We start from the raw sequence: 24,074 nt of genomic DNA, 5'->3' as shown, positions 1-24,074 counted from the left end.
ACCCATTGGGAAACCAGAGGAAAAATGTAGAAGCATCTTAATCATAATGATTTCAAAGTGATGGATCTACAAAGGATGTACAAAGTATTGTAATCATAAAGGAAAATCTACATGATGTGTTAAAGTCGAGAAAGGTCAGGTCAGGATTCTTACACCTTACAGTGTGAGGAGAAGTGGACTGTGACTATTTAAATGCATTTTCTTTGCAAAGGAAAAGTAGCACTGCTCTCCTGTGCTGCATTGATGTGCAAATCAAGCCTTAATGCTGCAGCCTACAACTATAAAAATAAAGAGTCCTGTTTTCCATAGGAAAAGAAGTGTTATCTAAGAACAGCCTTCAGTGTCACAGGTCTAAATGCCACAGAAAAAGTCTCATATTACACAATTGTGGACAGAAGTTAAATATTAGATTAAATCCTGATGTCAGTGAAAAACTGTACACATTTTCACATTTCCAGCAGTCAGAGTGCCTGAGCTGGGAATTGGTTAAACAAAGAAAACTGGAAGAAGTGACACATAAACCTCATCACCTTCTTCCCAATCAGATGAACAAGTAGGAGGATCTTCGCCTGTCACGGTGGACATGACGATTGTTGTAACATGAATTTCACTGCATGTGGCTACATGGAATTTTATTGTTACTAAATAAATAAATATGCTGTTTGGATCTGTTAGCTCCTCCAGTTCAGCAGATCTGTTTGTGTTACTGATTTTGTTTTGGTGCCACTCTGTGGTTAATGTAATTTCTGCAGTTAATGTTATTTGTAGGTTCACATTTCTAAATTCTGAAACTTTGCTCTGTTTGCTGATGATATGGGGACAGTTTTGAGATGTGTGATGATGATAATGTGTTGATGGATGAATTTAATTTTTCAACATATAATGGAAACGTAACAGTACCGTCACTTTAAGAGTGTTCAAGCCAGGTCTTGATTGGGCTTTTGCTCCAAGAGTATAAAATTGGCAGCAGTGACATCATTGGGAAGCACCCCTCCCTAGCATTGCCTCATATCCAGAGTTCCATGAGAATGCCTGTGAGGTAAGAGTTGTTTGTTGCATTCTCATGGCAGACTGTTTCTTATGCAGGATTACTCCAGACTGCTTTATTTTTGGTGTGGACTGAGGAGCCAAATGGGATGCTTGTATTGGTCATCGCTAAAGGGCATCCTCATGTGGGTTTATCATGTTCTTTTTTGTACTTGGGTTCAAAATAAAAGATGCATGAGAGGAGAGCACTGTGTGACTGCTGAACGTCTCGTTTTATTCCACCACCCGAACTCTTACTGAATCAAAAACTCACTTCCGCTTTTACATAAACACAACATTGCCCTCTAGCGGGAGACTGATGTAACTTGCATTACTTATGATCTCCTTGGGTATGCCATGCCTAGCGAATATGGCTTTCAGTTTTCCAATAACTGTGCATGCGGATTTGTCAGGAATCTATTGAACTTCTGGGTATTTTGAAAAATAATCAACAGTAAGGAGAAATGACCGATCTTTGAGCTTGAATATATCCACACCCAACTTGTACCATGGAAGATCTGGTAGCTCATGGGGTTTCAAAGGCTCTTTTTGGTTCCTTGGCATTAGCTGCTAGCATACTGTACATCTTTCTACCATGCTCTGGATCTCTGCAGACATGCCTGGCCAGTACAGATATCTCCTTGTATGTTCCTTGGTGCATTGTATTCCTTGATGAGCTTCATGCGGTCTATCCAGTATGACTGACCTCATAGATCTTGGGATAATAAATTTGTCATTCGTCATTATCACTCCATCATAGATCCTTATTGTGTCTTTGATGGGCCAGTAACTCATCAGATCTCTGTCAAGTTGTTTCTTGTGTGCTGGCCATCCTTGCTGGTGCATTCTCTTAGCTTTGAAGGTACCTCATGTGTTTTTGTCTCTGACTTGAGCCTTTCAAGCATTTCAGTGCCCATGGCCTCTGTGGCTTCCTTTGCATATACCACTCTTTCTTCACAATCCATGTCTTCATCATGTAGTCTGTCCTCAGACAGAAATGCCCCAGACAGCGTGTCGGCTATCAGAATGTCTTTTCCTGGGGTATAGCTCATCTGCAAGTTGTAACGCTGCAACTGAAGAAGCATTCTTTGCAGTCAGGCTGGAGCTTGTCTCAGGGGCTTTGTGAAAATTGCTTCCAGTGGCTTGTGATCAGAGTGTACAATCAAAGATGCTCCAAAAACATACTGATGGAATTTACGTGCAGCAAAAACCACCACCAGCAGCTTCTTCTTAATCTGTGCATAATTGCGCTTAGCATATGTAAGTGCTTTTGATGCATATGGGACTGGGCACTCTTGTTGCAGTAAACATGTACCAAGGCAATCTTTCTAAGTGTCCGCTTAAAGCACTATTTTCTGGCTCAAGTCAAAAACATTAGCACTGGAGCCAGGGGCATAACCCCAATTCTTGGGCCCTATGCAAAGACAGTGTATGGGGGGCCCTTTTCCATCATCTCATGATCCATGCTATTTATTACTTTTTTTTTTAAATAATAATATAAAAGTGTACACACTTTACTCACTGATACAGTAATTGTTGTCAAATCAGTGATGTAAAATTGAAAAGAACATTATTAAAAATTCTAATATCATGTATAGTATAAACAAATTCTTTGCATTGCATGCATGTTAATGCAGCACAGAAATTTTTTTTGGGTATAAATTGTGCTATACCAAGATAGGTATTGTCGGTCCTGGAAGGCCACTGTCCTACAGAGTTTAGCTCCAACCTTAATCAAGCACACCTGAACAAGCTAATCAAGGTCTTCAGGAATACTATAGACAGTTATGTTTTGTTTTTTTTGTGTTTTGTCTTAGGGTTGAAGCTAAAATCTACAGGACAGCGGCTCTCCAGGATTGACTTTGCCTACTCCTGTGACTTTATACTATAAATCAGGGGTGTCCAATCTTATCTGGAAAGGGCCGGTGTGGGTGCAGGACCAACGTTTCTCATTCCAACCAAGCAGAAGCTACACCTGATTCCAACTGGCTAATCAGTAGATCTTGGCTTTCTGCTCAGTTGGAATGAAAACCTGCCCCACACCGGCCCTTTGCGGATAAGATTGGACACCCCTGATGTAAATAAAGTACCTCAGGTATCCCCTTATAGATGAAAATGACAACTTAATGATTTTTTTTTTTAATTGTGTTTTATTAAGACATTGTGCTTGTTGTCCAGAACATTATTATTATTCTTTCAATCAGTAATATAAATAAATAAACAAAATATAACTCACATCACCACTTTGCCTTCTTTCAAAGCATGTCTGGCTAATTCAAAATAAATAAAATAATCAAATAATCCAAAGTGAAAAAGGCTGAAACACTAGCAGTAGAACCTTGTTGTGATGGCCCCACTGCTGTACTCTCTGAGACAGGGCCGGGGAACAGAGGGTTTCTCATTTTAATATTTTGAGCAAGATCCATGAAATCTGTAACGTACTGTACAGTACACACATAGATTCCATATTATTCTTCATATTTTATCTCTTAAAAATTGCCTCACGTTCAAACACTTGTTTCAAACACGTTATTTCAAAGTTTAGAGCAAGCTAAGATTTTTAACTGCTAGCTTCGTAACATGTTTTTCTTATCACAAAACACGTTCTCACCTGCTCGCTTAGGGGAAAAAACTTGGGAGAAGTTGTTTCCCTTCATTATGTTTTCGTTTCCTTTCCTCTCCCCCTCTTTTTTGGTAGCCCGATTTTTGTTTGGACATATCGTGGAGTCGGTCTCGACTTACCCGCTCGGCGCTCGCTTAGTTCTGACTGTCGAATCCGCGCTCCGGTGTTCCCTCACAGCCAATTATCATTTGGCATTGTTCTTGAATGACCAGTTAAATTCACATTTGCATGCACCCTATTCCCATAGGTGGTGTCCACACAAACATGTGGGGGTGCTAAATCTTGCTAAAACACCGAGGATCAGAATATTGCATGCAAGCTCAGGCACGATACACTCAATTTCACTATAATAATAATACTATTTGAGGATCTTTGAGGGCAGGGCCCCTCACATGCCACTGATGCTAGGGCCCTATGCATTCAGTCACCCTTTCCCCCCACTTACGACGCCCCCGACTGGAGCCTCGGTGAGTGCCTTTTTTAAGCTGTCCAATGCTGCATCATGCTCATGCATCCATAGCCACATCCTTTCTCAGGAGCTGTCTTAATGGGGCAGTCAGAACTGCTTCATTTTTTTATGTACTGTGACAGGTATTTTGTCATGCCTAGTAGTCTCTGTAGGCCCTTTTTATCTCCTGGAGCAGGCATGTTGACAATTGCTTTTACCTTTTCACTGTCCAGTTGTACACCTTCTTCACTTAATACGTGGCCCATGTATTTGACTTTTGTGACTTTGTATTGTATTTTGTCCGCATTAAACTTGATATTCAACTCTTTGGCTCTGGCCATCACTTTATGAAGAATATCTGTGTGCTCCTTCTCATCAGCTGCAGCAATAATCATATCATCAGCAATCACATGTACACCAGGTATGTCACCAAAAGCTTCACTGTTCTTTTGCTGGAACACCTCACTGGAGGATTTGAGGCCAAATAGAAGACGTCTGAATATGAAGTGTCCCCACGGTGTATTAAAAGTACACAGTAATGATGAAGCTTTGTCTAGCTTGATCTGCCAGTAACCATCCTATTCCTCCAAAATTGTGAACAGTTTGTTACCAGCCAGTTTACTCAGTACTTCCTCAGGTGTTGGTATGGAATAGTGCTGCCGTCTGATTGCCCTGTTTAACTCACGAGGATCAAGACAAAGTCTGAGTGAGACATTTTTCTTTTCAGTTACAACCAGACTGTTTACTCATTTTGTTGACTCTACAACAGGTGCATTGACGTCAGTCTGCACGAACTGTTCCAGCGTTTCCTTTAATCTGTCCATTATGGCCAGGGGAATCTTTCTGAATCCATGAATCACTGGTGGAACCTCTGGATCAATGTATATATGATGCTCACCAGGGAATTCTCCTAACCCTTGGAACACCTCTGGATATTGCTTCACCAGCTCATCTTTAGTTTCTGGTATGGCGGCTCTCACTGACTCAATACGTTTGACCAGATTCAGTTGTTCACAGATTAGATTAGATTCGATTCGATTCGATTCAACTTTGTCACCTCCCAGAAGGCAGGAGGGCAAAGAGTCTATTGGCAGGGTGATAAAAGTCCTTTATGATTTTGCGTGCTCTGGTGAGACAACACAGGCAGCTCTGCCTAGTATTGGTGGTGTTGACTGCTCTGTAACAAAAAACAGTAGCATTAATTCATTTTGTCCCTTGTGGCATGTCAGGACTGCATAACCAGCCGGATTGATCCTTATGCCACCAGCATAGTCTCTGTAGGCTTGATCACAACATCTCCAGGTATCTTTCTGATTGGTTCAAGTGACAGGATGTTTGCATCAGCCCCTGTGTCCAGTTTGAATTCAATAGGGATGCCTCTGATTGTCATAGTTCTGTGCCACGATTCTTCATTTTTAGAGACTGCATTTATCTGTGTACACTGAAGGATCCGCATAAACAAGCTATCAACAGCTTGCAGTGTCTGCACTGATTTCATCTTGCACATTTTTGCAAAATGGTTGGCTTTGCCGCATGTTCTGCATTTAGCTCCGTATGCTGGACACGATCTTGGCGGTTGTGTCTGTCCACATCTGGTACATGCTTTTGATGTGCCACCGACTTTCTCTTTTTTGTTGTGTGACACTGTAGCTTTAAAGGGCTTATTTTTGTGCTTTGCTCCTTTAATCATGTCAAGCGCATTCACTTCACTTTCTCTTTTTGCTGATGTCATTATGTTTATTCTTTCTTTTGCAATCTCTGATGCTCTGCATATGTCTATGGCCTTTTGTAGAGTAAGATTTGGTTCTCTTAGTAGCTTTTCAGTTACACTTTTGTCTGTCACACTAAAGACAATTTTGTCTCTAATGTCATCCTCTGATGCTCCAAATTCCGTTTTTGCTCTTTCGCCTGAGTTCTGTGACAAACTTATCAATCTGCATTGACTGAATCATAATGCATGTCCAGAACTCATGTCTCTCAAACACCACATTCTTTTTTGGTGTGCAGTAGTTTCTGAAAGCATCCAGAATCTTATCTACAGTCACTTCTTCCTGTGCTGCTTTTGCTACATGAAAAGTGTTGTAGGTCTCTAGTGCCTCCTCACCTAGTGAGTGTAGTAGAACCACCTTCTGAACATCCACACTCTTTTTAGAGAGCTCAGCTGCCGTCATGTACAGCACAAATCTCTGTTCCCAATTGCGCCAGTTTTCACATACATTTCCCGTCAGTCATCGCTGAGGGTGGCTTGAAATGCTCCATTTTTGCACGTGTTTCAACTTTTTTTTTTTATTCTCGCCCTTCTTGCAGATGTCTTGACTATAACAGTGACGACAGCCCGCACTTCTGACACCATATCATGTCCTTTTTCTTTTTTTACATTAACAACACAACATTGCCCTCTAGCGGGACACTCATATAACTTGCATTACTCACATTCAACTGCATATACTACACAGACCCTGTGTACTGTAGTACTGCCACACAAACAAAGAAGTGATAGCAGTTCTATTTTATTTATTTTTTGTAAACTATATTATGTATATTCTTAATATCTGTAAATAAGAAAATAGCATTAAGTAGATGCTATGTAATAAAAAGAAGAAATTACACTAATTGCAGCAAGTACATTAAATTTGACTGTTCAAATCACACTTAATTTATTATAAAGTTCTATCACATTATATATATATATATATATACACATACAAAATAAAAGTGAAAAAGCCAATAGTACACTACTGCTGAACATTTTCACACTCTCTAGAATTTACAGCAAATCGAGCAAATCGATAGTGTAGCCATCTGAAGGCACTTACCATAAAAAGACATAGTTAAGCAAACTCAGGTTTCTACTGTGAGTGGCTTGATGATTGAAGTATTTTCTGTGCTGTCAGTGTTAGGTGGAGGACCACAATATGTGATGTGGCTGTATTTGGAAATGACATCAGTCACGGTTGATGGAGGGAAAAGGTGATGGACACCACTTCTTTTTCTGACTGACTTAATACCTCAGTAGGACAGCTTGTTTCCCCCGTCTTTGTTTTAATGATTATCAATGACTGTGTCTCTACTGCAAATTTGTATAGTTAACTGGAACAGACTGGTGAAGGATTTAGATAGGAAGGCCATCTGGACAAAGATCATATTCATTTAAATTATTTTATCTGTTGATGTTGTTTCATTGCTCTTGTGTAATGAAACTTTGAAAGATTCGGCAAGATTTATCATTTAAAATATTGACCCCAATTTTTTTTTTCTTTGTGTTCAGAAAATGTTTTATTTGGTCTAACTTATGTCCCCTCAAACAAAGAAAAACAAAAGAACAGGGCAAAATTAGGAAACAAAAGTGCCAGGAGGAAACACCAAGTCACTGTGCCCTCTGTAAGACAGTAAATACACTAGCAAATGGACTTCACTTTTCAGTTTAAAATTTAGCAAACATTGAACATTCATGTAAAGGAATCTATAAACAATAAGTAGTGATTCACAATTTCAATAATGTCACCAAATATGTGTCCACATATAACAGTCCAAAATCAGCCTGGAAAATTCTTCTATAGTCAAGCCAGCTGCAGCAGAAACTGTGGTGAGGTTAAAATAAATGCCTGTGTGCTGTGCTTGATGTAAATCACACTTGTGTCTAAAAACAGAAGCACATTATGTTGTGCGGTCATTGTCATAACAAGCAATGAAAAGTTTTAAAAAGTTTCTAAGCTCTTCTTTTTCCTATATAAATGTCTGTTCTATTTTAAGATCCTATAGTTTACTGATGTTACCAAAAAAATAGACTTCAGTTATGGCGTCTTAGTATCTCTCAAAAATAGAATTTCAGGTTGACATCCCTGATTTAGACGTTACAGATCATCCTTTTTTGTCTTGCAGAAGATATTTTTATCTGGCTGCACCCTCCAAGTCACTGTGGTGTTCTCCATGATGCCCTTTTCTGCCAGTTTCTGCTTGATCTGAAGATCAGAAGCAAAAATAAATTACTTAATCTTAAAGGAAAAGGAATATTTTTCATTAAAAGGCAAAAGTACATGAAACAAAAGCAAGTGAGAAAAAATAAAACATGTATAATAACAAATGTAAAGAGATGTGCAGTGAGAAATAGTAACAAGGATGTTTTAAAATTTCAGTGATGACCTGCAACTCACCTGTTCTAAAATAGACGAATGCACAGCAGGATCTAACACACTGCCATCAGACTTCACCTGCAGTCTCACTATCTGCCGTTGCCTCACTGGTGGAACTGCGGATCATCCACACACACACACACACACACACACACACACACACACACACAACACCTGAGCAACATGTCAAAAATATCTAATAATATTCTAGAAATATTCACAGATAATATTCTAATAATAATTAGAATTCCTTGAAATCACTACTGACATGATATTAGAATCAATAGAAAGAAAACAAAAGACTCACTGGTGTGACAGTAGAAATAGGTTTGGTAGCTGCATGAATAATCATCAAACACGTTGTTATAATATGCTCCACAGTTTTCATAGCCCCCATAATTATTAGGTTGTCCAGAACTCCATGGTAGGTTTGAAGTGATTGTCCCATCTGACCATTTCCATGTGTCTCTGTAGAGTCCAATCCAGGAATTTCCCTGGATATTCCACAACTGCAATAGGAAGTTGTTATCTGAGCTGTTAAGAGAGCTAGCCAAGTCTGTGTGATGTGTTCGACAGTAAGACTGAGCTTCAATCCAGTTCAAATAAGGATTAGATATGCCGATGAACCTGTCAGCACCACTGAAATTAGCTGTGAAATGGCAAATAATAAACATGGTTAGATTACATTGTAGTTATATTAGAGCATAGTGTCTCTATTTGAATAGATAATGGCATCCATATATATATATATATATACACAGTATCTCACAAAAGTGAGCACACCCCTCACATTTTTGTAAATATTTTATTATATCTTTTCATGTGACAACACTGAAGAAATGACCCTCTGCTCCAATGTACAGTAGTGAGTGTCCAGCCTGTATAACAGTGTAAATTTACTGTCCCCTCAAAATAACTCAACACACAGCCATTAATGTCTAAACCATTGGCAAAAAAAGTGACTCCACCCCTAAGTGGAAATGTCCAAATTGGGCCCAAAGTGTCAATATTTTGTGTGGCCACCATTATTTTCCAGCATTGCCTTAACCCTCTTGGGCATGGAGTTCACCAGAGCTTCACAGGTTGCCACTGGAGTCCTCTTCCACTCCTCCATGATGACATCACAAAGCTGGTGGATGTTAGAGACCTTGCGCTCCCCCACCTTCCGTTTGAGGATGCCCCACAGATGATCAATAGGTTTTAGGTCTGGAGACATGCTTGGCCAGTCCATCACCTTTACCCTCAGCTTCTTTAGAAAGGCAGTGGTGGTCTTGGAGGTGTGTTTGGGGTCGTTGGAATCGTGTTGGAATACTGCCCTGCGGCCCAGTCTCCGAAGGGAGGGGATCATGCTGTGCTTCAGTATGTCACAGTACATGTTGGCATTCATGGTTCCCTCAATGAACTGTAGCTCCCCAGTGCCAGAAGCACTCATGCAGGCCCAGACCATGACACTCCCACCACTTGTCTTTGTAGTCCTCACCTGGTTGCCACGACACACGCTTGACACCATCTGAACCAAATAGGTTTATCTTGGTCTCATCGGACCACAGGTCATGGTTCCAGTAATCTATGTCTTTAGTCTGCTTGTCTTCAGCAAACTGTATGCGGCCTTTCTTGTGCATCATCTTTAGTAGAGGCTTCCTTCTGGGACAACAGCCATGCAGACCAATTTGATGACCCCCCACTTTAGACTTTGGGTCTATTTCCCAAAGACGACCTCCGGATATGATGCTGAGCACGTACACTCAACTTCTTTGGTGGACCATGGTGAGGCCTGTTCTGAGTGGAACCTGTCCTGTAAAACCGCTGTATGGTCTTGCCCACCATGCTGCAGCTCAGTTTCAGGGTCTTGGCAATCTTCTTATAGCCTAGGCCATCTTTATGTAGAGCAACAATTCTTTTTTTCAGATTCTCAGAGAGTTCCTTGCCATGAGGTGCCATGTTGAACTTCCAGTGACCAGTGTGAGAGAGTGTGAGAGCGATAACACCAAATTTAACACACCTGCTCCCCATTCACACCTGAGACCTTGTAACACTAACGAGTCACATGACACCGGGGAGAGTAAATGGCTAATTGGGCCCAATTTGGACATTTCCACTTAGGGGTGTAGTCACTTTTGTTGCCAACAGTTTAGACATTAATGTCTGTGTGTTGAGTTATTTTGAGGGGACAGCAAATTTACACTGTTATACAGGCTGGACACTCACTACTGTACATTGGAGCAGAGTGTGAGGGGTGTACTCACTTCTGTGAGATACTGTGTGTATGTATATGTATACATATATAAAACCTTGACTTACGAGTGAATCATCTTACGAATTTTCTGAGATATGAGCCGTTGCTCGGACGTTTTTTTTTGCTTTAAGATACGAGCCGAGATCTGAGTTATGAGCGCGCTTACTCCACCCGCCACTCGGTCGCCCAGCGAGCGGTCAGTTCACGTGGTTATCTCTCCAGGTCGTGTATTGGTGCTGTGTAACCAAACATTTTGAAAGGGAGGAAGAAACAAACCTCCTTGAATAGGTTTTTATTGAAACGACACTGCAAGTGAAAGCGAGGAAAGTGTTGAGAAAAAAAGGCAAAAGTCAGTGAAGAAGAAGATTAAGTAAAGTGAAAAAAAAAAGTAGCAATTAAGTTTAGCGAAGTAGCATATTAAGTGTAGCATAGTGTGTAAGTTAAATTTAGCAATTAATTGTAGAATTAAGTGTGTCGCGAGTAAGTTAAGCGATAGAGCACGAAATGAAAAACTCCGCCCCCTCCTCTGCAAATCTCCTCCCCCTCCGCCAGCATCTTCGTCTGATCTTCAAGGTAAATACACTTAATAAAACCAGTTTATTTATTTAGATTCTTTTTTAATATGTATTAATATTTTTTATACATTATTTGTTATTTATAAAGTACTTTTGTATTATTAAAAAACACGTAGCAAAAGAAAACTGTGTGGTTTTTGCGGGGCTGGGACGGATTAATAGCATTTCAATTCATTTTAATGGAGAAATTTAATTTGATATACGAGCAAATTGAGTTACGAGCTCGGACACAGAACAAATTACACTCGTAAGTCAAGGTATTACTGTATATATATATGTGTGTGTGTGTGTGTTTGTGTGTTTGATGTGTTAGAAGCAGAAAAATGGACAAGCGTAAGGATTTGAGCCAGTCTGACAAAGGGCCAAACTGAGATGGCTAGACCACTGGATCAGAGCATCTCCAAAACTGAAGCTCTTGTGGGGTGTTCCTGGTGGTCCCTAACCCTAACCCAGTTTGTTGTGAATGGGGCTGCAGACCAGTCAAGGTGCCCATGCTGACCCTTGTGCACTGCCGAAAGTGGCATCAATGTGCACATGAGCATTAGAACTAGACCACAGAGCAATAGAAGAAGGTGGCCTGGTCTGATGACTCATGTTTTGTTTTACATCACGTGGATGGCCAGGTACAGATGCATCATTTACCTGGGGAACACATGGCACCAGGATGCACTATGGGAAGATGTCAAGTGGGGTGGAGAATGTGTCATGCTTTGGCCAATGTTCTGCTGGGAAACCTTGGGTCCTACCATCCATGTGGATGTTACTTTGACACACACCACCTACCTAAGCATTGTTGCAGACCATGTACACCCTTTCATGGAAATGGTATTCCCTGATAGCCGTGGGCTTTTTCAGCAGGATAATGAGCCATGGAACAAAACAAAAATGATTCAGGAATGGCTTTAATAAACACAACAGTGAGCTTGAGTTGTTGACTTGGCCTCCAAATTCCCCAGATCTCAAGCTAATCGAGCTTCTGTGGGATGTGCTGGACAAACAAGTCTGATCCAAGGAGGCCCCAACTCGCAACAGGACTTAAAGGATCTGCTGCTAATATCTTTTTGCCAGATACCACAGCACACCTTCAGGGATTTAGTGGAGTCCATGCCTCAAAATGCCAGGGGTGTTTTGGCAGCAAAAGGGGACCAACACCATATTAGATAGGTGATGATAATATTATGGTTGATCAGTGTGTATATAAGTTGTGCAATAAATTTTTGGACATCGTTTGGATGGGGTCCACTACAATATATAGATACAGATATGTGTGTGTGTGTTATGTTGCCAAATCCTCAGTGACTCACCATTGTAGCATATAAAGGGTCTTAGACCTGTACATAAAGTATCTTCCCAGGCTCCGTATGCCAAAATTATACCACATGCTTCTCTCCCAGCATAATTATCCGGCTGTCCAGAGTACCAGTTTGTATAAGTGACATTCTTCAGTGGGAGCTCGTTTAATGACCAGCGCCAGCTATTGACATCATTGTACAATCCAATCCAGGAATATCCAGTGTAGCCTTTGCTCACTGCTTCTTTGTTTAGTCGTAACCAATCATCATCAGTTACGATTGTTGCCATATCAGTGTACATCACCCTGCAGTAATTCTGAGCCATTGGCCATGAATATGATTGCTTGACCAGGTGATATTTGTGACGGGTGGATATGACAACTGGCATGAGACCTGTGGGTGATATGTTATCACTTTATCAATGTAGATCTAATTCAGTTTAATGTATTTGTCAATCATCCAGAACCAATCACAAAATACAAGAAAATTAATATATAGGAAGGAAGTTTGCTCGCTGCACCTGCCTTACTCAAATCATTAGTGCCCACTAGTGGCTACCATCAGTATGTCTCCCTTTTTTCAACGTAACAATGTAACAATCAACTAGCAAATAAAATATAATACCTTTCAAAATGTCTCACTCTTTTTTTCTTTCTTTCTTAACTATTCTTAACTATTAAGAATATCTTATAGTAGTTAATATATCTTAACTAACATTCTTAACTATTTAGCAAAGTGTCATATACAATCTATTATTTGTTTTCTTTTATTTTCCCATTGATTTGGTTTTGCAAACCCAGTAACATTCAACACTTCCATACTCCTCAATAAGTCTTTTTGGCTTAACAATTAATCTCCTTGGCCTCAAAAAAAATCATCATCAGTTACGATTGTTGCTATGTCAGTGTACATCACCCTGCAGTAATTCAGTAATTCAGTAATTCAGTTTCTGCATTCTGAAATAATGATCGTGTACTATCTGTAGTATAATGTGTGGTACTCTCCTGCCCAGCATCACTCTCATTACAGTGTACAGAGCCGCAGAACAACTGATCCCAATATCCTCAAATATTCTGTAATCAAATGTTTAACAGATCCCTTATGTCTCTGTAAAGAGTATTTATAGCATCAAACAGCTGTTGCACTGTTCTGTGAAATTCCTCTGGTGCCAAACATATACCAAAAGTTAAGCGAAGGAAATGGTGCCACCCGAAATTTGCGTTGAAAGTGCACAGCTTAGCATTTTTTTCATTTACGACAATTTGGTAAAACTCTGACGAGCCCTGCTTGAATGATTTCCAATTGGCATGGACATTTCCATTCAAATTCAGCTCGTTTGGCTACTGGATGCTATTTACACACATTTTGTAAACTTTTTATCAGTTTCTCCTAGTACCAATTTTTGTCTATCTTATGCAAAGACCACTACCATAGGTGCATCACCTGCCTTACTCAAGTCATTAATGTCCATCATTAGAAGAAGAAAAACAACAACAAAAACAAACATTAATGGTGAATATTTGAGTATCGATAATGAAAGAATTAAAATGTGTAGTTAAGAATCAAATCCTGCAGTTTAGTTCAGTGACGATAAGTAAGTCAGTGATTTAATTGTGCATTGTTTTCTTTCCTCTATTGTAAGCTCCTTCCTCTGAGGATTTGATTAAAGGACATCAGTAAAGGAAACATGTACAGGATGAACTGAGAAAATACACGCTTAACAAAACAGTTGATGACTTGCTGTGTGTGTGTGTGTGTGTGTATATGAGAGACAGAGAGAGAGAGAGAGGGTGTGTGTGTGTGTATGAGAGAGAGAGAGAGAGACAGAGAGAGAGGGTGTGTGTGTGTATGAGAGAGAGAGAGAGAGAGGGTGTGTGTGTGTATGAGAGAGAGAGAGGGTGTGTGTGTGTATGAGAGAGAGAGAGGGTGTGTGTGTGTATGAGAGAGAGAGAGGGTGTGTGTGTGTGTGTATGAGAGAGAGAGAGAGAGAGAGAGAGAGAGGGTGTGTGTGTGTATGAGAGAGAGAGAGAGAGAGGGTGTGTGTGTGTATGAGAGAGAGAGAGAGAGAGAGAGAGAGAGAGGGTGTGTGTGTATGAGAGAGAGAGAGAAAGAGGGTGTGTGTGTATGAGAGAGAGAGAGGGTGTGTGTGTGTATGAGAGAGAGAGAGAGGGTGTGTGTGTGTATGAGAGAGAGAGAGAGAGAGAGGGTGTGTGTGTATGAGAGAGAGAGAGAGATAGAGAGAGGGTGTGTGTGTATGAGAGAGAGAGAGAGAGAGAGAGAGAGGGTGTGTGTGTGTATGAGAGAGAGAGAGGGTGTGTGTGTGTATGAAAGAGAGAGAGAGAGAGGGTGTGTGTGTGTATGAGAGAGAGAGAGAGAGATAGAGAGAGGGTGTGTGTGTGTATGAGAGAGAGAGAGAGAGAGAGAGAGAGAGAGAGGATGGTGTGTGGTGGGTATGAGAGAGAGAGAGAGAGAGAGAGAGAGAGAGGATGTGTGTGTGTATGAGAGAGAGGGAGAGAGAGAGAGAGAGAGAGGATGTGTGTGTGTATGAGAGAGAGAGAGAGAGAGAGAGAGAGAGAGAGAGAGAGGATGTGTGTGTGTATGAGAGAGAGAGAGAGAGAGAGAGAGAGGATGTGTGTGTGTATGAGAGAGAGAGAGAGAGAGAGAGAGGATGTGTGTGTGTGTATGAGAGAGAGAGAGAGAGAGAGAGAGAGAGAGAGAGAGGATGTGTGTGTGTATGAGAGAGAGAGAGAGAGAGAGGATGTGTGGTGTGTATGAGAGGGAGAGAGGAGAGAGAGAGAGAGAAGAGAGAGAGAGAGGATGTGTGTGTGTGTATGAGAGAGAGAGAGAGGGAGAGATGTGTGTGTGTATGAGAGAGAGAGATAGAGAGAGGGTGTGTGTGTATGAGAGGAGAGAGAGAGAGAGAGTGAGAGGGTGTGTGTGTGGTATGAGAGAGAGAGAGGGTGTGTGTGTGTGTTATGAGAGAGAGAGAGAGAGAGAGGTGTGTGTGTGTATGTGAGAGAGAGAGAGAGAGGTGTGTGTGTGTATGAGAGAGAGAGAGAGAGATGTGAGAGAGGGGTGTGATGTAGTGTGTGAGATGAGAGAGAGAAGAGAGAGAGAGAGAGAGTGATGTATGTGTTGTGTGAGTATGTGAGAGAGAGAGAGAGAGAGGGATGAAGAGAGAGATGAGTGGATGTGTGTGTGTATGAGAGAGAGAGTGAGAGAGAGTGAGGAGTAGGATGTGTGTGTGATGAGAGAGAGAGATTGAGAGAGTTGGAGAGAGAGAGAGAGAGAGATGTGTGTGTGTATGTGAGAGAGAGAGAGAGAGAGAGGATGTGTGTGTGTATGAGAGAGAGAGAGAGAGAGTGATGTGATGTGTGTGTATGAGAGAGATGAGAGTGTGTGTATGAGAGAGGAGATGAGAGAGAGAGAGAGGAGAGAGGATGTGTGTGTGTATGAGAGAGAGAGAGAGAGAGAGGATGTGTGTGTGTGTATGAGAGAGAGAGAGAGAGAGAGAGAGAGGGTGTGTGTGTGTAAGAGAGAGAGAGAGAGAGAGATTGGGTGTGTGTATGAGAGAGAGAGAGAGAGAGGATGTGTGTGTGTATGAGAGAGAGAGAGAGAGAGAGAGGATGTGTGTGTGTATGAGAGAGAGAGAGAGAGAGGATGTGTGTGTGTATGAGAGAGAGAGAGAGAGAGGATGTGTGTGTGTATGAGAGAGAGAGAGAGAGAGAGAGAGAGAGAGAGAGAGGATGTGTGTGTGTATGAGAGAGAGAGAGAGAGAGAGGATGTGTGTGTGTATGAGAGAGAGAGAGAGGGGGGGGGGTGTATGAGAGAGACGGGGGGGGGGGGTGTCCGCACGTGAAACTGATCTATTTCTCATAATTCATTCACTATATATGGCGTTGCAAATTGTAATGGTTTTGTAGGATTAAAAACTAAAATAAAATGTTTTATGAGTCAGATAAATAAATTGATAAACATGTGCTGAAATAAACCAGCAAATGATAAATGCAAAGTAATATAAAGTTACTGTTTAAATGATTGTTTTCCCTAATACTCTCTCATTTAATAGGTCAATAATTTTAACAGTAACATTGTTTTGGGAACTCCAAACAGTTTCATAAAAATAAGTTAGAAAAATAGGGTTTTAGATAAAACATGTAATATTAATTTGTGAAATGTTAATTATCATTTTGCAAACCCTGTAAATGAATAAAAAAAAGTGGTTCATAAAAATGCTCTTACCAGTGAGACACAGGAGGAGAAAAATGTTTAGCTTCATGATGGACGAATAGCTAAGGGAAAAAATTACAAAATGTTTGTTTGTTTGTCTGTTTGTTTATTTACTTATTTATTTATCTAGTCATTTATTTTAATCTTTATCATGGGTTTGGGTCAGAGACAGATTCACAGATTAGTGTTTTTTTATTTATAAGACACTTTAAATATCTTAGCCATTTATGAGTGTTAAAACGAGTTAAAATATTCCACAATTGTGCAACAAATGGGCATTCAGAAAAGAGAAAGACATCATTCTAAACTGAAATGGGTCTTATTTTTATCCACTTAAAACAAAAACAAAATCTGATTTTTTAAATGAAAAAAAAAAAAGTTAACAGGACGCACTTTCCGCTGCCTCCAGTGCTGTGAATTTTTATCTCAAGCGCTGATATATTATATGATATATTCTGATGCTCTGTCCTGGGCTGACTCTGGCCCTTGGCTGAGTGTGTGTCACCATTTGTGACCTTATCTTATTACCATGATAGCCTTCGTTTTGTCCTAGAAATTCTATCTGTTCTGTTTTGAGAACATGTGCTGAACACAGACACTTAGTGACAGTTCCGTCTTCCGTATCTTAGATAGGGCTTTTCATAATAAACTCACAAAACTGCCAGGGAACACGTCAACCACCATGTCTGTTTCTGCTGACGCCTTTTGTTTACCTATAGATAATAATGACGATTATACCTTTCTTTTGTATAAATACTCCCTGTTCATCTCATTAAATTTTGAAGAGTTTTGCTATTCAATCACTGTCTCTGTGTGGTTCTTTGGCAAAAGCTTCCCTAAAATCAGTAGAGGCAGCGGCAGCAGCGTGACTCAGGCTTCTTCTCCAAGTGCAACCGAAAATTCTAACATGTCACAAAAATGAAAATTATCATTTACAGTCCACACTATTAATTTTACACTATTTATACGCTAATGTTTTGCACGAAATATAATATTTCGTAATATTATAATATATAATATTATATATAATATATTATAATATAATTTATAATATATAATATAATAAATTTATTAAACGCCCACCTATTAATTCCCTAAGGAACCATATGGCACCATGAGCCACAAGGGCTTTAGGGGGTGGGTCATTGTCTCCCAGGTGTGATTAAAATATTAATATTTATGTTCAATACTCATATACATTACCACTCCCTTGCATACAGACTTTCTCTAACAAAAAGTGCCACACAAATATTAATCAATGTATTGTTTTATGTGAATGGATGAACAGGATGGTTTTCACAACACTGTAAAACAAAGACTCAGGTCTACATAATCCAGGGACCTAGATTTTGTTAAAAAAAATACTTAAATACGTATGTGTTTAATGGACCTGTCTCAACGTCTCAAAAATGCAGTTTTACTACTAAACACATTTATTTATTTACTTGAAAAATACAAACGTTAAATTTTATTAAATAAGCTACTTTTTTTTTTTTTTTAATAAACATGCCTAACATGCTACTTAAATGTTTGCATTTCAGTCAATTCTAACAATAAGGAGAACAATAAAACATACCTGTAATATAAAAATCTGAAGGCTGGTAGCTACTTTCTTCAGTAACTCTGTTTTGGATCTTCACTGCTTGCACACAGCTCTCTCAAAACTTATCTGTTTACTTCACCTGTCTTTTTAATCCTGGAAAGATTGTGACACGTGATGCAGACTGATTTCCATATTACTTTCACATAGACACCAGACTCCTTGTTTCAACAAAACCAAATTCTGACACATCTTCCTGAAATTTCAGCACAGAAAGGAAGTTAAGAAGTTTATCAGGTCCCTTTAGTGTGGAATAGTGATGTGCCAATAATCAGGTCTAACTTTCAGCATATACAATGTTTCATGGCTGCTTTTTAAAAATTATCCCTGCCTCTTCTTGGTAACTAGGAGGCAGCATTTTTGGGCAATGGGATAAAATCTAACCCATTGGGAAACCAGAGGAAAAATGTAGAGGCATCTTAATCATAATGATTTTAAAATGATAGCTCTATGAAGGAGCTACAGAGTATTGTACTCATAAAGGAAGATCTACGTGATATGTAAAAGGCCAAAACAGGTCAGGACTAGATTCTTACACTGTTAGGAGAAGCGCATTGTGACTATTTATAATATATATATATATAAACATTTTCTTTGCAAATTAAACGTAGCACTGCACTCCAGGGTTGGATTAACATGTAAAACAAGCCTTCATGCTGCACTCTACAACTCTGAAAACAAAGATTCCTGCTTTACATAGCAAAAGAAGTGTTATCTAAGAGAAGCATTCAGTGTTATATAAAAAAAAAATCTACAGCCATCTTAAACCTAAATATTTCAAAGTGATAAATCTAGTAAAAATAAAGGAGCTACAGAGTATTATCATAAAAGAAAATCTCCATGATGTTTTAAAGAACAGAAACAGGTCAGGATTCTTACACCTTACAATGTGAGGTGAAGCACATTGTGACTATTTAAATACATTTTCTAAGCAAATTAAAAGTAGCACTGCTCTCCGGTGCTGGATCAATGTGCAAAACAAGCCTTCGCATTGCAACCTAAGTCCTGATTTCCATAGGAAAATAAGTGTTAACTAAGACCAGCTTTCAGTGTCACTGTATAAATGTCACAGAGAAAGTCTCATATTACACTGTTGTGTAAAAAACAAAGCTTCCAATTAAATACTAGATTAAATTCCAATTTCATTGAAAAACATTTTCACATTTCCATATTTCTAGCAGTCAGAGTGCCTGAGATGGGAATTGGATTCATTACTCCTGTTGCTCAGCTAGTGTAGCCTTCAGATGTTTGCTTGTAGCAGGTGATTAAGGGAATCACCCAAACTAAGAGATCCAGTTACAATTCAAAAGTCAGATAGATTTAAACTATAAAAAATAATATTCTGCATTTGTGTCTTCTGTCATACATCCCAAAGATCCATGACTGGTGCAGGAGGGTGGATGACCTCATGTCGGCCCAACAGCAGAAACTCACAGAGCTGGTGGACCAGTTTGCTGATATTTTCCTCCAATTTGGGACTCACCCACCTGGTTTGCCAAGTTATCAAACCATGGGATAATGGTCAGACAGGGTCAGGTCATCATTGAGCAGTCTGCCAGCCCATGGCCCAGCCCCCTTGTAACCAAAGCCATACAGCACCCTGGAGGCTCAACTACGTCTCAAAAATTGACAGCTATCCCCTCCCCCATGTGGATAATCTGGTGGATCACCTTGGGAGAGCTTGGTTCATCTTGACACTGGTATAAGGGACATTCTTCAGCAGGAGTTCGTTAAGGGCCCAGCGCCAGCTAGTGTAATCATCATACAGTCCGACCCAGGCCGGCGTTGCCAGACCTTTGCTTGCTGCTTCTTTGTTCAGTCTTAGCCAATCAGCATCACTTATGACTGTTGCCAGGTCATTGTACATCATCCTGCAGTAATTCTGTGCATCTGGCCATGACTTTGGTGTCATGATCAGGTCGTATTTGTGAGTGATGCTGTTCAGGAATGAGAAAGCAACTGGTACTAAACCTGTTGGTAACATTTATAGTAATACATTGCGTAGTAATACATTTATATTACAGAACAGTGAATTTATATAGATGAATGTTTGAACAATAATTAACAATAAAGATTAAGGTTTATGATTCTGTCGTTTGTCAGTTGGTGACATTAAAAACACACAAATAATAATAATAATAATAATAATAATAATAATAATAATAAAATAATAATAATAAAATAATCCAGAATTATACAAAATGACAGAAGAAAATTTGCATCAATTCATTACCAGTTTCTTTTGTTAATTTTGTTGTGTTTTGTAATGCTTTTATTATGTACAATGAGAAATTCAATAAAAACACACAAATAACAGTATCTAGTTTGCTCTGATTTGGATGCAGAAACTGCACTACAAGGTGTGAAAGACCTGAATGGCATGTGCAGGCTAATAACTGTGAAAAGCATATTACCAATTTAGTTTATAAATAATTTCTATGCAACAACAAAAACATTTGTAAGGACACTGACTAGTGAGATACAGGAGAAAATGTTTCTGCCTCATGATGCTTCTGCGGAGTCAAAAAAGCAAATTATGTGCTTTAGAGAAACTAATAATCATTATTTTAATTATTCTTATCTTAATGTTATTTTTTATTATTATTATTATTATAGTCTAACACTTGCTGTTAATGTATGTGTCAGCATTCCCAAAACATGGTGATAAACATTCCACAATTATCATTTTATAATTCATTATTATATATGTCTATAGCTTTACATTTTCAGTGAAAATAGCAGTAAACTATGGAGCGAATATTCTGCCAAATGTTTCACATAAAATGCACAACTGCAATTAAATATGAAAAACTTCACAATCATTTTGCCAAGCGAGGTGGGTTTTAGAAGAAGAAATCCAACTTAAAATAAACATTTATTGGTTAAATGATTTTGGAGGGTGGGGTGCTCTGAAAACGAACTATTCCCAATCAATTAATGAAGCAGTGGCCTCTAACAAGGCAGAATGAATGGGGCCAAGTGCTCAACAGCAGTATTGTAGTTACATTCAAAAAGCTACAGAAATAATATGAGGAGCTCCCGTTTGATATGTTTGAGAGATTTCTGGATCATCTAATAATTAATAATGGCTCTGTGAACAATTTCTAATTTTTATAGATTACTGTCTCATTATCATTATGTCTCAATAATGTGAAAATTGCACATTAAATAAGGGGTAAATATGTTACCACAATACTCAAAATCCTCAATATGTAGATTTTACTTTTTTTTTTCAAACATTTTGACACAAAATTCACGCCATACTAAACACCATATTACACGGAATGTTTTTAAAATCACTTGTGTTTAAAGTGAGTTAGACAAACTTTAGTTATTTGTCAAAACAATGTAAACAAATGTCTATGTAAATAAATGAAAGAAATTATTTCTTTTTTGTAATTAATTAATTTGTTTCAAAAAGAGAAAAGAATATTACTTAAAGCAAAATAAGATTTTAAACAACTGTTCCTGAGATATGAATAAATCTTTATATACTCACTCTTACATACCTTTCAGAATTTTTTAAAAATCCAACAGAGAAACATTGAAATTGACCTAAAAAATCTGCTGTTTTTGCTTGCATTTGTCGACTGTTTTAAATGCCTCAGTTCCCTGGTTCTTTACAGAGGGATGAAGTGCATTTTGATTTTTACAACTTATTCAAATCAGTAGAAGCTTTGGGCAGTGACAAAGTAAAAAAAACTGCTTTATAGGAGTGAATAGGCGTGACTATAAAAAAAATAACAGAAAATTACACTTCTGAGATTGAAAAAAAGATCCTTGGTTCTTAATCTTTTTTCAGATTTTTTTTTCCATTTTATTCAATTCAATATAGCTCAGATGTATGTGAACAAGTTTCCCTTAATGTGCTCCACACACTCAATGATATTCACATGAAAGAGACTTTCCCTTACACACAGATGTCTTTATTTAAACAAGGTCAAAAGCCAATTAAATGTGTCACCTCTATGTTCTCTATCTTATAATCAGAAAACAAATAACAGCCATTTAAAAACAGCAATGTAATGTAAGTCTGTCTAATCTGCTACTTCTTTTCATCCCGGAGTTCAAGAAAATGATTGGTGCTTGTACACCAGGTAACACTGGATGAAAGTTAGACTGGATGATTAATAGACCAGAGAGTTTTAAGCACATTTTACCCTGGAGAGGAACAACAGCAGTCATTCTGATGATTTATGCAGTAAGTGCACAGAAACCACTTGAAGTTTAATCTCTGCACTCTGGAGACCTCCTAGAGGATAAAATGTAGCTGAAAATCTGATGCTGTTTCTTCAAAAACAACACCTGTTCACTGCTTGAATACCTAAATTGGCTTTAAATGTTCTCAAATTTCAAAAGAATTCACAGGGTAATAATTTACATCACAAGTGGCAGAGGGTGATTTCCATTTTGATGTTCTAAGCATATTCAAATAAGTTGAACTTTTGTGCAATAAGGAAAAGACAAACTGCATTAAATGAATGACTGATAACAGCAGCATAGTACGTTTATAAGATTTAAAACCAATTTCTTTTATGGCTCAGATGTATGTAAGAAATTTTAATTAAAGTATTACACTCAGTTATGGAACAGCCTTCCAATTAGTGTTCGGGATTCAGACACAGTCTCAATGTTTAAGTCTATGCTGAAGACACATTTGCCAGTTCCATTGTGCCCTACCCCCTGGTCGGAGTCTCGTAGCTTGGTGGTGCTCACTGATGCTGTGGATGGATCTGTGTGGACCAGGAGACAGCCATGGACAGAGCCACTTGGGGACTTTCATACAGTCACAGATCTGTCATTTCATCTGTCAGCTTGTGACAGCAAAGACTTAGTGTCTGTAATGAATTTAGAAACTACACTGACCTAATAGTTCCTCATGGGCCATTGATTTCTGTTGTAGAAAGGACATTAATCAGTTACAGTTACATTATTTACTGTTTAGTGTCACCCAAATGAGGATGGGTTCCCTTCTGAGCCTGGTTCCTCTCATGGTTTCTTCCTTTTCCATCCCAGGGAGTTTTTCCTTGCCACCGTTGCCACAGGCTTCTCATTAGGGATAAAATAGTCTAATTATTAAATTTAATGATTTACTCTTATTTCTAGTTATTTAGTTATTTTTATTTATTTATTTTATTTTATTTTATTTTTATTTATTTTTTCCCCTCCCCTTTCTCTGTTTTTCTTCTTTTGTAAAGCTGCTTTGAGACAATGTTCATTGTAAAAGGTGCTATACAAAATAAATTGAATTGAATTGTAGCCAATAATTATCAATATTTTTTCTTTCTTTCTGTGTTTGAATCATAAAAACTCAACAAATAAACTGTGTAACAAATGATAAGGGCACTTCCTCTTTTAGATTTTCTCAGAGAATGTTGGGTCCTGTTGCAGAGCAGTGCAAATAAATTGTAAACTCTTGCCCAAGCCTACCAGTGTGCTATTTTCTCCAAACTTCGAAAACAAGCTGGTGCAGTTAGCTGGATTCCATGCTTGAGGGTCAGCTATGGGAATTCCCAGGGAGGCATACTGCAGGTGCCTTGGAGGCTGTTAACTTCACCTCATAGTGAACCTCCCACCTACACTGGACCCACACCAGTTTGCCAACTGTATGAATATGTCAACAGAGTATACCATTTCCACTGCTCCTTATCCAGCTCTGACCCACCTGGATAATAACCATACATACATTAGGATATTGTTTACTGACTTCAGTTCATTTAATTACAATGGTCCCTAGCAAACTGATCACCAAGTTCAGTGACCTGGTTATTTGCACACCCATATGCAGATGGATTATGGACTTACTAACTAATAGAGTCTGTAAGGTTAATCACATATCCTCAACCCTCATCCTAAACACGGGCATCCCACAAGGCTGTGTGCTGAGCCCACTGCTCAGAGAAGATTAAAA

The 24,074-nt window shown here is 38.9% G+C and overlaps 1 protein-coding gene across 1 annotated transcript; it reads right to left on the bottom strand.

The window, feature by feature from the left end:
* Positions 1-6,856: 6,856 nt before the first annotated feature.
* LOC131349334 (C-type mannose receptor 2-like) lies at positions 6,857-18,254 on the bottom strand. The gene is made up of 6 exons (XM_058384936.1): positions 18,140-18,254; positions 16,576-16,625; positions 12,346-12,726; positions 8,538-8,879; positions 8,252-8,346; positions 6,857-8,059 (listed from the first exon to the last, which is right to left on the bottom strand). The coding sequence occupies exons 2-6, from the start codon at positions 16,610-16,612 to the stop codon at positions 7,952-7,954; spliced, it is 963 nt and encodes a 320-aa protein (XP_058240919.1). The 5' UTR covers positions 16,613-16,625; positions 18,140-18,254; the 3' UTR covers positions 6,857-7,951.
* Between the last annotated feature and the right edge of the window lie 5,820 nt (positions 18,255-24,074).

Source organism: Hemibagrus wyckioides, linkage group LG29, assembly GCF_019097595.1.
Source record: "Hemibagrus wyckioides isolate EC202008001 linkage group LG29, SWU_Hwy_1.0, whole genome shotgun sequence".
NCBI lineage: Eukaryota > Metazoa > Chordata > Actinopteri > Siluriformes > Bagridae > Hemibagrus > Hemibagrus wyckioides.
This window is presented reverse-complemented; position numbering and strand designations above follow the sequence as displayed.